Source organism: Eretmochelys imbricata, chromosome 3, assembly GCF_965152235.1.
Source record: "Eretmochelys imbricata isolate rEreImb1 chromosome 3, rEreImb1.hap1, whole genome shotgun sequence".
Classification (NCBI taxonomy): Eukaryota; Metazoa; Chordata; order Testudines; family Cheloniidae; genus Eretmochelys; species Eretmochelys imbricata.
The window spans coordinates 170,352,974-170,367,812 of NC_135574.1; the positions used below are offsets into that span (position 1 = coordinate 170,352,974).

The following is a 14,839-nucleotide window of genomic DNA, read 5'->3' on the forward strand; positions in this document are numbered from 1 at the left end:
TTTGGGTTGTTTTTGGTTTTTTTTGGGGGGGGGGGGCGGCATCCAACTCATCTTTTTACAAAAGAGAAATAAGACAGTATCGCAGTTAACACACAACTAAGTTATGAAATATAGCAACCTTTCACTAAAGCAGATACTGGTGATTACTTCTTATGAAAGGCTAGTACCTGGCTATTAGCATAATTCTGAGGTTTAGAGACTGTTCGAGCAGATGTCTGCTTCAAAAAGGTACAAGTTGAGGCTGGAAACCAGATGTTTTGAAACATTAGAAGGCTGTGAAAAGCTGAAACAACAAGACTTTCAAATCTGAAACGTTTCAATGTTTGCAGTGGTGTATTTATTCCACAGTAAAAACAAACAGTACTTTAATTTAAAAATATAATTTGACAAAAGGAAAAGGACAAAAAACTAGTACAGTTGGTGTTACAATGTAGAAGTCTGCCTAAGTGCAACACTGCTACCAGCCGCTGTGTTCATAGACTGTATTAGATTTGGACACCATAACCCTATCATATTACTCACTGAAAGTACAAGTTTAAGTAACCATGTTTCCAACATTAATGTTATCTCAGCATTTGGAAGAATCTCTGTGCTGCACCCGCTAATGTGAATTCTTAGTGAACATATATGACAAGAAAAATAGACTTGTCATCAAACAGTAAGTTACACAAAACACTTATTGCTCTGTAAACCCTGGAATCCCCTCCCCCCCTTCTCCTTACCCTTGAGAGAATGTGGGTGTGAAGGCATAGCTTGACACAATTAAGTTTTCATTTCCAATTTAAACATTGTTGAAAGGCAGGTGGCAAGTTATACCACCCTAAAGTGCTCAGAGGCTGTTGTAAGTCAACTGTTTGTCTGATTTACGTTTGGGGTGGAAAAGAGAAGACTGGAGACCTGACACAAGCAAAACACATTGACTTTCACTCTTAAATATTAACTTTGATATTCATCTTGCTTTCCAATGCATTAGAAGGTAACCACTTTCTAAACATTTTCTTAATGTCTTTATTTGAAGAATTCACAACATACAATCACAGGATTAAGCAGTAAATACAAAGCAGTAGTATACAACTGGTCCTTCAGAGAAATGCTGAATCAGTCCCATTAGTTATGGTTCACTCACTTCTTAGATTTTGGTTGTGAGGCCATGTAGAGAGCTATCAGACAGTAGATGGTCCCTCCTATCGTTAGGGCCATAGTGGTCCGATATAGCAGCTGATCAGGAACTCCTCGTTTCAGATGTACTGGCAATCCATCAGCCTTCTTTGAGAGAAGAACAACACAGCACGTGAAAAAAGGCTGATCATCACAAAGAAGCTACTATAGCTAAAATAAGGAGAATTATGAGAGAGAGTTGGGGAGGGTAAAGAAACCCTCCCCAAAAACCACTATGTAATTAATCCTCCAACAGAACATAGGGTTTCCTCCTGAAACTGCACAAAGGGAAGAGCAGACTAGTTTTATTTTAAGTGCAGATATTTGTTTTATTACATGCACCTTGCAAATTGTAGGCACAAACAAGCCTTGGAATATTTTCTCAAAATCCTTTATCATAAAAGGCACTTGACTGAAAAGTGTCACTAACTAGAGAATGAGAGAAGATCTGTATAAATCAAATGTGGTTCACCAATTCAGCATTACACATGCTAAATAAAAGTGGCATGAAGACAACCGAGTACATTTTAAAAAGCACAACCCCTTGTCATTCTCATAAAAACAGAATGTTATATGAAGTTTATTCTTAATTTTAAATGAGAGAACTCCTTTAAATGTGAACTCCACCCGTCAGTCCCTAACTAACAAGTAGTTAATCCACAGAGATAACACAAAAGCTCTGGAGGACACTACATATACCGTTATTCCATAGGTTTTGAGCACCAGTAAACGTTTACATAGTTTATAAACATCTAAAATTACTCAACACCACCAAACAAACTGGGGATTGTGATTCCAGTTTGTTCTTGCATTCAGCTTTGTTGGATCATAAGCTTGTCATATATTCCCAGAAAGAAAACATGTTTACAATTGACCCGAATGTGATAAGCACCTGTAGCAGTGTGAAGAAAGGAGATCTGAGGTTTTTCTCCTTTCTAGTAGATGTCCTGCCAATACAAGGATTCTGTGCAGAGTCTCAAGGTACCGAGACCATGAATTATCAAGCAACAAACAAACTATAGGATGTTATGAAAATTACTACAAATCCTTTCTAAAAGATTCAAACATTAATACCTTTTGGACCTAAATGTTGCAGAATTTGAGTTACACCTGTGCACGCCCTCCGGTGCGGGCCCACTGATGGCATTGCACAGGTGCAATGAAGGGCAGAATATGGCCCACTATCTTCAGCCCTTTTTATTTAAATTTTCTCTTAATAAAGCTTTTCTTCTTACCTGAAATAGCTTCTGGAGGTCCGGCACCTTGTTTTTATCCAAATAAGAAACAGCTGCTGGCGAATCTGAGGCAAGTTTAGTTGGCGTTCCAAAAATCAGAGCTGGCGATTCTGTGGATGCCAGTGGCTTGAGTCCCTGAAAATGGAGATTTAAGTGTTGAGTACCTGGATATTTAACAGTTGAAAAGAATGTACCACTAATCATGTTTCAAGTAAACAAATTACCACAGCTAAAATGAAAAGGCATTATAGAGAGAAAGCTAACCTGGCTACAGCCCCCCACCTCAAAAAAACCCCCACTAAAATGACATCCAACTACAAATATATCGGAGGTGACTGTCAAATTTGTCAGCTAGTTTTGGCTCAGGACTTGACAAATTCACTTGCCATTTGCAAATAAGCAACCTTCCATGGTGAATGAGGATTTACCCATCAGATTCTCCATGTTTTTTTCAAAAGTTTCTAGCCCTTATCATGGCAGAGAGGGTCTTCCAAATGTGAAGTTAAAAAGTCAAATGTTTCCCTGAAATGGTAGTCAGCCTGAAATAAAAGTGAAGAGCACCTCAAAGCCCAAATCCTGTCCCAATGCGCTGCCTGAACAGCATGGGAATTCCTCAGACACATGGCGGGGAATAACTGACAAACAAAGTCAGACCTAATGATTGCTGCAGACAGTGGCACACACCTTAAATGAAGGTTTGGCAGTGGGTTGGGGGAAATGGCTAGAACTATCTTCACTTTGTACAGGTGCAGCAGGTGCTGCTGGATAAGAAAGGACACTGTTAAGCAGGAATAACCTCCTCCTCCAGCACTCAGCTGGTACTGCTTCTGCTGCTAATCCCCATCCCGCAAGTCTCCACGGACTGAGCCATAATTTAAACCTTTATTTTAGATCATGTACTCTGATTTGATACCATAAATCCTATTTATTGAAAAGGTTTTCATGTATACTATTCAAAGTTATGGTTCCCCCAGGAACTGTAAGGTGTCCTGCTTGCACATCTCTCTCTAAATATTTATTACTATACATGGAGTTAAGTTATGCCTTCATGTGCGCGTGCAGTGTGGATAAGATAAGGTTGCTGCGAAAGCCATAACAAGTTTTATAATTTGTCCACATAAATGGAGAAATATACATTAATGCAACAGTGAGGCTGAGATTTTAGTTTGATAGATTTTAAATTCAGAGTAATGAAAACACTGATCCAATGCAATGAGCAAAATCGTTGCCCCACTGAAATCAATGGGAATTTTGCGACTGACTTCACAGTGGTCAGGATTTCACCATAGGGTTTAGTTCTAAAAGATGCTTGAAATTTTTGTAGTGCACTTAGTAAAATGCTAGATTACAATATGTATTGGAGAACTTTATTATTTTCTCTATTTATAAACCAAATTACTTTATAAAAAAGGCATAAGTATTCATTCAAGAAGAAATAACTGCAAATCTAAAGTTTTAGAACTAAGTAAACAGTTTGGAAACTGGCTAAAAAAATAATCTTTTAGCCTGAGAGCAACCATGAGACATGTCAAAGTAATTCTCAGAGGTCAAAAACTCCTAAAGTAAATGAAACTATCTTAATCATGACTGATAAGACCATTTCATTATCATCCATTACCATTAGGAGTTTTTTCTACTATGATGCTAAGCATTTAGTGTAATTAAAACATTTAGATTTGCATAATGAATAGGTTATTACACCAGAATCTCTTGTGATCTTTCTCCCTTTCATTAACAAATTACTTTTCAGTTGTCTATTCGATCTTATATTCTGGAGCCTTCCCAATCACAAAAGAAATGTTGTATTACACAGAAATTAAAAATTAAATGGATGGCAGTCTAACAAACTGAATTCCCATGGACTTCCCACATCGGTGATATGTTACACCGTACTTAGCCACCTGGTGACTTCCCCAGCTATAATAGTCCTCCCCATCCTTTGCGCTAACGATCTGGAACTTTCATCTCTCTTCCTCCAGCACTTCCTTTTTAAAATTTTACCTTAAAATTCAGATGGTTATCCTTCATTGGGAGTCAGCCATCCCCATGCCATCTCCCTACACTTACTAGACCCCCTCCAGTTCCTCCTCAGTGCAATTAATCTGCTCCTTTCCTACTTAGATTTTAGACTGTCACCACTGATATTATATAAAAACAAAATTGTGTTGTATGCACTGAGGTCATAGTAAATTGCAAGCCATTTCAATAAGTTCTGTGCTACCTCATCCATCCTGAGTTCTTCATCCCACGCCTAATATATATCTTTACTGGTTAATAAAAAATAAAAAAGCTTTCACAGTAGATCACTTAAAAAAATCACTTGTATTTTAAACCACTACCACCCATTGTGCACTGTATAGGGTTTTGATTAGGCTAGTAAGACATCCATGCTTACTATGAGTTACCGTGTAGCTGTTTAAAAGATTTAGAGACACACTCAGGTTTTCCTTTTTATTGCACCAATAGAGACAAGCATCAAAATATTTTCAAGTAATAAAGGACATTCAAACCTGACTTCCCCTGGAATGACACTTAATCCAAAGTCAAGGATTGGAAAAGTGGTGACAAAGTCACTCAATACTGACAAGCAAGCTTAATTTGCCTTAGCCTCTCTTCAAACTATTTTTTGTTTTTGTTTTTTATTATTGGAGTTAGTCAAGAACATATCAAAGAGCAAAGTCAGGGGTATTTTTACAGCCTAAATTGCACTATGTGAGCCTCTAAAGAAATAAAAGAATGCAATGAAATCGATTTTTGGAGAAAATAATTCAGATAAGACTACCTTAAATTCCTATGGAGACTCTCAGATGTTTCAGAGTCTCAAGCGAGCAACAACAACATAGGTACAGTAAGAAAGTATAGAATTTCTACTTGTGCTACTACAAGTGATTACTTGTGCTTTTATCTGCTTTTGCTTGAATATTTAGGTTAGTTTGTAGTACCATAACATTAATAGTTTTACTTAAGAGAATTAAGTCACAGAAAGAAACCATTACTGAAGTCAAAACTGGATGGAGAGTAAGTCCATGACATTAAAAAATTACTGTGCAAGAAATGCAGAGAAAGATTTTTTTGCTATTTGGTAACAGTTTCATATCGTTTGTATAACAAAAATAATGTGCAGTTCATGGTGCTGTGGAATACATGCACAAGTTCAGTTTTTCTTCATTTTCCTCAAATAAAAATATTTCTGTATAGAATATCAGGGTTGGAAGGGACCTCAGGAGGTCATCTAGTCCAACCCCCTGCTCAAAGCAGGATCAATCCCCAACTAAATCATCCCAGCCAGGGCTTTGTCAAGCCTGACCTTAAAAACTTCTAAGCAAGGAGATTCCACCACCTCCCTAGGTAACCCATTCCAGTGCTTCACCACCCCCCTCGAGAAAAAGTTTTTCCTAATATCCAACCTAAACCTCCCCCATTGCAACTTGAAACCATTACTCCTTGTTCTGTCATCTGGTACCACTGAGAACAGTCTAGATCCATCCTCTTTGGAACCCCCCTTTCAGGTAGGTGAAAGCAGCTATCAAATCCCCCCTCATTCTTCTCTTCTGCAGACTAAAGAATCCCAGTTCCCTCAGCCTCTCCTCATAAGTCATGTGCTCCAGAGCCCCCTAATCATTTTTGTTGCCCTCCACTGGACGCTTTCCAATTTTTCCACATCCTTCTTGTAGTGTGGGACCCAAAACTGGACACAATACTCCAGATGAGGCCTCACCAATGTTGAAACGATCACATCCCTCAATCTGCTGGCAATGCCCCTACTTATACAGGCCAAAATACAGTTAGCCTTCTTTGCAACAAGGGCACTCTGTTGACTCACATCCAGCTTCTTGTACACTGTAACCCCTAGGTCCTTTTCTGCAGAACTGCCGGTCGGTCCCCACCCTGTAGCAGTGGATGGGATTCTTCCATCCTAAGTGCAGGACTCCGCACTCGTACTTGTTGAACCTCATCAGATTTCTTTTGGCCCAATCCTGTAATTTGTCTAGGTCCCTCTGTATCCTATCCCTACCCTCCAGCATATCTACCACTCCTCCCAGTTTAGTGTCATTTGCAAACTTGCGGAGGGTGCAGTCCACGCCATCCTCCAGATCATTAATGAAGATCTGAACAAAACCGGCCCTAGGACCGACCCTTGGGGCACTCCGCTTGATACTGGCTGCCAACTAGACATGGAGCCATTGATCACTACCCTTTGAGCCTGACGATCTAGCCAGCTTTCTGTCCACCTTATAGTCCATCCAGCTCATACTTCTTTAACTTGCTGGCAAGAGACTGTGGGAGACCATATCAAAAGCTTTGCTAAAGTCAAGGAATAACATACCCACTGCTTTCCCCCCATCCACAGGGCCAGTGGATGTGTTATTCCTTGACTATCTCATCATAGAAGGCAATTAGGTTGGTCTGGCGTGACTTGCTCTTAGTGAATCCACGCTGACTATTCCAGATCACTTTCCTCTCCTCTAAGTGCTTCAAAATTGATTCCTTGAGGACCTGCTCCATGATTTTTCCAAGGATTGAGGTGAGGCTGACTGGTCTGTAGTTCCCTGGATCATCCTCCTTCCCTTTTTTAAAATATGAGCACTACATTAGCCTTTTTCAGTCTTCCGAGACCTCCCCCGATCGCCATGAGTTTTTAAAGATAATGGCCAATGGCTCTGCAATCACATCCGCCAACTCCTTTAGCACCCTCGGATGCAGCGCATCCGGTCCCATGGACTTGTGCTCATCCAACTTTTCTAAATAGTCCCAAACCACTTCTTTCTCTACAGAGGGCTGGTCACCTCCTTCCCATGCTGTGCTGCCCAGTGCAGCAGTCTGGGAGCTGATCTTGTTTGTGAAGACAGAGGCAAAAAAAGCATTGAGTACATTAGCTTTTTCCACATCCTCTGTCACTAGGTTACCTCCCTCATTCAGTAAGCGGTCCACACTTTCCTTGGCTTTCTTCTTGTTGCTAACATACCTGAAGAAACCCTTCTTGTTACTCTCAACATCTCTTGTTAGCTGCAACTCCAAGTGTGATTTGGCCTTCCTGATTTCATTCCTGCATGCTGAGCAATATTTTTATACTCTTCCCTGGTCATTTGTCCATTATTTTTTGTGTTTAAGATCAGCAAGGATTTCACTGTTAAGCCAAGCTGGTCGCCTGCCATATTTACTACTCTTTCTACACATCGGGATGGTTTGTTCCTGCAACCTCAATAAGGATTCTTTAAAATACAGCCAGCTCTCCTGGACTCCTTTCCCCCTCATGTTATGCTCCCAGGGGATCCTGCCCATCAGTTCCCTGAGGGAGTCAAAGTCTGCTTTTCTGAATCCAGGGTCTGTATTCTGCTGCTCTCCTTTCTTCCTTGTGTCAGGATCCTGACCTCGACCATCTCATGGTCACTGCCTCCCAGGTTCCCATCCACTTTTGCTTCCCCTACTAATTCTTCCCAGTTTGTGAGCAGCAGGGCAAGAAGAGCTCTGCCCCTTGTTGGTTCCTCCAGCACTTGTTCCAGGAAATTGTCCCCTACACTTTCCAAAAAGTTCCTGGATTGTCTGTGCACCGCTGTATTGCTCTCCCAGCAGCTATCAGGGTGATTGAAGTCTCTCATGAGAGCCAAGGCCTGTGATTTAGTAACTTCAGTTACTTGCCGGAAGAAAGCCTTGTCGACCTCATCCCCCTGGTCTGATGGTCTATAGCAGACTCCCACCATGACATCACCCTTGTTGCTCACACTTGTATAGTACAAGAGTCTATTTGTGAGTACATCTGAACACTGATTCACTGAATATAATGACAGGTTTTAGAGTAGCAGCCGTGTTAGTCTGTATTCGCAAAAAGAAAAGGACGCATCCAACGAAGTGAGCTGTAGCTCACAACAGCTTATGCTCAAATAAATTTGTTAGTCTCTAAGGTGCTGTAAGTACTCCTTTTCTTTTTACTGAATATAATGGGTCAGATTTTTGGCCTTTGGTAAATCCCATCTGCACCACTCACGTAAGGGAATCCTCTAATAGCATAACAGATACAGCCCGCATTTTGACACCCATTCCCTTCCCTGCAAACCAAAGAGTATTCCAGGGAGGACATGGGCATAGGGAGTGAGGCCACAGAGGCCTGTGCCTCTGACAATCACAGTCCAGAGGAATGGTCCCTGACAGATTAGGACAGAAGTTGGTGGGGTTGGGAGAGAGGAAAGAAAAACTAGGACTGAATTTAGGTGAGGCAGGGGGTGAAACTGGGATAGGATGGAGGGAAGGAGAGGAGACTGATCTGATCAGGTGCACAGTGTGAAATGGAATAGCTGGGCAAAGACCGGATCAAGGTGATGATAGAGGGAGTTTGGAACTGTGAACCAGTGGGAATGTTGAAGTGGGGAAAGGGTGCTGTGCAAATATATATAATTAATTACATAATCACATACTAACATGAATATGTGCCAGGGGAGTGAATTAAGGGTTCTCAACATCCAAAATGAATATAGTCCTATGTGGTCTGATTAGATCTTTCATACTGCAGCAATATCCAAAACATCTTCCAATACCCGTAATTAAAAAGCAATCAAAACCCCATTATGTACTTAAAACAAAATTCAAATGCCACTGAATGTCATCCACTTTTTAGTGTTACTCTCCATTTTCAGCATTTTGCTTTATAGTAAAAAAAATCTTTACAGCAGAGCTGCTGAAGCTGCCTTTCTGTGACTTAGTCAATGTGTTGTAGATGGTCAGTACATGGAGCTTTAGGATGAACTTTTGTCTCATTTGCCCTAAGTCTCATGCTGTTTGCATTTTAACACAATGCAGATAAGGGTTTAGAATATTTCTTTAGCACACCACACAAAACATTGGGGCGGGGGGGAACTCACGCAAAGTGAATTAAATTGAGGGGGAATGGAAGAAGATACATTGCTCATAGTTTATGCTTGAAAAACAAAAAGTTAAAGTGTTACAGAATGTATTTTAACAGGAGGCCTTTATGAATTCACTAAACCTTAACACCTATCACATAAACAATTCCTTACACTGTAGAAAGAGAGCTTTGTTCCAGAGACTGAGCATAAACTATTAACTGAGATTACATTTACATTCTGACAAGGCTAATCCATGTGCATTTTTAGATGGGATCATTCCTAATTGCTGTTTGTTCATTTATCAAGGAAATGTCAATCAACAGCAAAATTTCTGAATACATTAGTCACAAATTCAGGAATATCTAGTCTATACTAGGAAATGTTTGCTGGTATAGAAATGTCTCAGAAAATGAATTTATTCCACCCCCAACCCTGACATTGTTATACTGAAAAAAGTTTCAGTATAGACCTGGCCTAAAACTATTTGAAAGTAGTGCCACTATTGATCTCAAAGGTCACTCCATTTCCCTCCATTAAGAATCTCAATGGAAAGTTTTCAGAGTAACAGCCGTGTTAGTCTGTATTCGCAAAAAGAAAAGGAGTACTTGTGGCACCTTAGAGACTAACCAATTTATTTGAGCATGAGCTTTCGTGAGCTACAGCTCACTTCATCAGATGCATACCGTGGAAATACGGTATGCATCTGATGAAGTGAGCTGTAGCTCACGAAAGCTCATGCTCAAATAAATTGGTTAGTCTCTAAGGTGCCACAAGTACTCCTTTTCTCAATGGAAAGTGGCCACACAGCCACCTGTCCATTGTAACTGAAGGTACATGACTTGCAGAAAGTCAGAGGTGTCTACAACTGACTGAGAGCCACAAGCAACATCTTCGCTATGATGATCTTTGTGCTACTGGCGTGGTGAGATGAGAAAAGGAAATCAACTTTGCTCAATCATTCCTTAAGGCAATATTTCATAGCACGTACTACATTAAGGGCTTGTCTACACTGGCACTTTATAGTGCTGAAACTTTCTCATACAGGGATGTGAAAAAATACACCCGAGCACAGCAATTTTCAGCGCTGTAAAGTGCCAGTGTAAACAGTGCACAAGCAGTTACACCTCTCATGGAGATGTTTTTTAAGAGTGCTGGGAGACTCAGATGTTTCAGAGTCTCAAGCGAGCAACAACAACAACAACAGAGGTACAGTAAGAAAGTATAGAATTTCTACTTGTGCTACAAGTGATTACTCGTGCTTTTATCTATTTTTGCTTGAAAAAACTGCCCCTGCAGCTCCCATTTGCCATGGTTCGCACTTGGGGTGGGGGCAGCGTGTGGAGCCCCCTGGCTGCCCCTATGCATAGGAGCCAGACATGCTGCTGCTTCTGGGAGTAGGAAGTCAATTCTACAAGGAAAAACGTATTCAATTAAGGATGCTCAGGCTTGGCTTTAAATCATCTTCCCATTATAAGGCTGTTAGACCTGGGAGATACTCAAATTTTGTCAGAGACCAGATCCATCATAAAGATGGCTGAGACACTCCTACCCAGCTAGGGGCTGAAGGTGGAGCAGGAACCGCTATGGCAGCTCTAAACATGAGGATTCACCTGTGCTAGGAGAATCCTCCCATGGCCAAGCCTTGAGAGCAGTTTTAGAGGGCCACAGCAGAATCTTTCATTTTCAAGTAGGTGGACATTTCCCCACTTTTTGGACTTACCTATGAGGATGCAGGAGAAAGAGTTTATTTGCAGGGCTTTAAAAATTAACCCAGCAACCACTTACCCCGGACTAAATGCTTGGGAGAGTGTGTGGTGTGAAGCATTGTGCAACACCTGTTCTAAATGGTTTCTTAGTAGTCAAGCACTACTCACGACTTGGGCCTAAAAACCCAACTAACTTGGCTGAACTTAGAGACCCCAATTAATGCCACCCCAACCTCTCCTCCCTTCCACCACATACAAATAAACGAATTAGTGCTGCCACACACAACACACATCAAATCAGTTAATGTTCTTGCATGGAAGGTGGCACACTTACATGGCCCTGCATGGGGCCTCTCTTGCTAGCTCAACAGGGGACAAGCTGCAAACACACCATGCCTGCAACAGTGGAAGCAACACTGGGAGTGGTGGGTGTCTGCAGAATAAGGTCTGGTCTATACTTAAAAGTTATGTCAGTTAGGTGTGCAAGAGAGTCACACCCTTATCCAACAGAGCTATGCTGGCAAAAGCCCTAGTGTAGATTCTAAGAGTTCTTTTGCTCGTGTAGTTTGTTTCATACAGGAAACTAGCATAAACATCAGCAAAAGAACTTGTTTTATACTGGCAAGTTATACTGGCAAGCTCTTTTTAGTGTAGAGCTAGCTTTCTAGTATAGAAAATCTCTTCTGGTGGAAGAGATCACTGCAGAGTGGATAAAAGATTATTTTTTAAAAGAAAATCAATTTTTCTTTAAATTAAATGTATTTAAAATTAAATTTTAAACAGCCTATGTTAAGGCCTAAAGCTATTATAATCTACTAACAACTCAAATGAAATGCAAAAAAATATTAAGCAGTACGTTTGCTTCCAAGGTCTAAACAGAATCAAACTACTGGACTGGTGGAAGTCACTGGAACCAGGGTTTGTTGAAGTGCTAAACCAGCTTTTGATAGCAGTAAAGAATATTTTCTTCACTTCAGCTTATTCAACTAGTTCAGTTCAATGACCAGTTCATTGAGAATTAAGAAAGCAATTGAGAATTGAAAAAGCATGAAAGGGTGTTTAAGCATGAAAGCTTGTTTTCTTCTTCCATTCTATGAATAAAAGCTAGGTGTGAGAGGATAATATCTACTAGTTGTAAAATCTTGAAGCACACATGATTAAATAGCATCAGTTCAATTCACTAACTAGAGATACCTCCTTTGTTTGAAAAATCAGTTTTAAAAGCAAAAATTATATTTTTCTTATATATCCAAAATATTTAAGGTAGTTTTATTTAATTGTTTAAAATGCTGTTTTGTGCATTTAATTGAATTTCCATCCAAATACAGCTTGACACAAATTGCAAGTAAAATAATAAATAATAATAATAATAAAAAAACCATGCAGTAAACAGGTAAGCTATATAATTACTTAAATAAATGCAGATACAGTGCATCCTCCTTGTTAGCAAGAAGCACCAAGTTTAGCTTAAAGGCTAAATATAGCAGGAAAGCAAACATTTTAATTGTTACCAACCAGTGAGACTCTCTCTCTCTTTAGAGAAATAACTAAAGTACAAGTGCAAAACAATTAAAATGGATTATTTAAATCAATGCTTCCTGTCTGCTGAGTTAAATCATGATTAAAATCAGTGATTTAAATAGCTTTGATGTAAATCAATCCACTGTGCATCAATTTATGCTCAGCTCATAATTGGGAAGTTTTTCTTTATATAAGCACAAGTAGTATTCTTAGAAAAACCTCCCTACACAAGTTTTGCAGAAGTTGAGAACACTTACAGGAAATATTTCTGCTTGCCCAGGATGAGTGAGTTTTTCATACCCTGTTTATTCATGTTTGACTGTATATGCAAATTTGAATACAATATGCCACCGATACAGTGTAAATTAAGGAAAAGAGTAAGGTTTAACAACAAAAATGACACTTCAAGTGACATTAGCATATGGATTAGTCTTCCAAAGCTGAGGGAACAAGGAAGAGATGGACTAATGTCTCAGGTTTTCAACCTAGACCTTTGATCTTACTTTGAATTTACTGGATCCCAACCAAGGAAAAGGTAAGCATTCATGGATGTCAATTCAACCTTTGCTTTTAACTGATTTTTACCTGAAAACAGAGCTCTTCACTGTTAATAAAAAGCTTTGGATGCTTGAAGCTGAGAAATTATGGCATTGGGTTTGAAGACAGGAAGCTAGTGAATATGCATACTTTGTTTAACTAAGGCTTAGTCTGCACTTGGAAGTAGCATTATCTCAGTACTCAGTTGTCATAGAAGACTAGGATTGGAAAGGACCTCAGGAGGTCATCTAGTCCAACCCCCTGCTCAAAGCAGGGCCAACCCCAACTAAATCATCCCAGCCAGGGCTTTCAATACTGCTTATTTGATTGTACACACAAAGACGACCCATGGCTCCCGCTGAATTGGTATTATCCATGGCGTTTTTTGGTCTACATTTAGGGACAAACCGTGGTAGGCACCAGTTTGGCGAACAGATAATTGAGAGTTAGTTGCTGAAGCAGTGTTATTTTTCCAATGCAAACAAGGTCTGAGACCCTCCTCCGCTTGAGAGACAAACCAGCCCCATTTTACAGGTGGGTAATAAAGGGAAGCAGGAGAGATGAGGTGACTTGCCCAAGGTCGCGCAGCAGGGCAGTGGCAGCGTCAGGAACCGGACCCGCAGAGAGCACCCTGAGGGCATCACTTCCCGCCACGCAGGGCGGCCCAAGCCCCGTGAGGCCAGGGCACACACCCCATCCCCCTACAGATGGGCTCAGACGCCACGTTCAGATCTGCCCGCAGTCAAACGGCGCCGTGGCCTCTTCCCGAGCCCTGACCCGACAGCCGTGAAGGTGGCCGCGGCAGGGACTCCGGCCGCGCGGGAAGGTCACCCAGCGGGCGCGAGGCAGTCGGCCCACAAGCCACGCGGAGGCTTCCTTCCCCACGACGGCAGCCCAGAGCCCGCCCGTCGCGTGAAGGTCACCGCGCCCCGCTGGCCTGCAGCCGACCCGGCGTGCCGCGCCCAGCGGACTGTCCCGCTCCAAGCCCCGCCGGGAGCGGCGCGGGGAGGACGGTGAAGGTCAGAGACCGTGTGGCGCCGGCCACGCGCTCACCTGGGGGGCATAGGCGGCGGCCGCCACCGCCCCGACCAGCCTCTGGCTGAAGCCGCTGAATTTATAATACATGGCGCCGGGCTCTCCGCGCTGCTCCCCCGCAGGCACCCGGCCGGCCGCGACACGCTCCGAGACAGGACCTTCCTCTCCTCTCCTCTCCTCCCCCCGTGGCTTCCCCAGCCTGTCGGGCCCCGGCGGCGGGAGGCAGTTTTGTAGAGCGCTACGCCGAATGCCTGTGGAACAAACTCGGAAACCAGCCCAAAGCGCTGCCTACGAGGCTTGAGTGATAAACGCGGGTCCTTCGTGGATTGCGGGAGCGCGAACTGCCTCCGGGTTCTGTAGCGAGCACGAAGAGCGGGCGACAGTTTCTAATCAGGCAGCAGTAAGGCAGCCTAATACGCCTGCGCACTCAGCCCCCGATGCAGGAATTTAGGCCCCCGCCGCTCCGCCTCTGGGGAAAGGCCCAAGAGCCACCCAATCAGCGGCCGAGAGCTGTTGAAACCCCGCCTCCTGCATAACAACTGTTGCTAGCTGGGGACGCTTTCTGTGGCACGTCTGCGCAGCCTACCGGGGCAGAGACGGGGGGGGACGGGTAGGCCGGGCACGACCGCTGAGGGAGGCTGGCCTCGTGGGGCGGCTACAGCGGGGTGGGGGCCCGGGCGGGGCGACAGGGCAAGGCCCCAAGGGAGGGGCGTCTGGTGGGCTGAAAGGAGCCAACGGAGCGGGGAGGCGGCGCTCCCCGAACCCCAGCGAAGGAGGGTGCAGGCGGGGAAGCCCCTTCCACTGA

General features: G+C 42.6%; 1 protein-coding gene across 1 annotated transcript; it reads right to left on the bottom strand.

Moving 5' to 3' along the window:
• Positions 1-320: 320 nt before the first annotated feature.
• Positions 321-14,359, bottom strand: COX7A2L (cytochrome c oxidase subunit 7A2 like). The gene is made up of 3 exons (XM_077811962.1): positions 14,053-14,359; positions 2,394-2,528; positions 321-1,266 (listed from the first exon to the last, which is right to left on the bottom strand). The coding sequence occupies exons 1-3, from the start codon at positions 14,122-14,124 to the stop codon at positions 1,123-1,125; spliced, it is 351 nt and encodes a 116-aa protein (XP_077668088.1). The 5' UTR covers positions 14,125-14,359; the 3' UTR covers positions 321-1,122.
• Between the last annotated feature and the right edge of the window lie 480 nt (positions 14,360-14,839).

Excerpts from the sequence above, each read along its gene's own strand:
- COX7A2L (XM_077811962.1), bottom strand. The coding sequence starts at position 14,124 with ATGTATTATAAATTCAGCGGCTTCAGCCAGAGGCTGGTCGGGGCGGTG. Across the intron at positions 2,529-14,052 it reads CCGCCGCCTATGCCCCCCAG|GGACTCAAGCCACTGGCATC; the intron begins GTGAGCGCGTGG and ends CTCCATTTTCAG. Across the intron at positions 1,267-2,393 it reads ACCTCCAGAAGCTATTTCAG|AAGGCTGATGGATTGCCAGT; the intron begins GTAAGAAGAAAA and ends CTTCTCTCAAAG.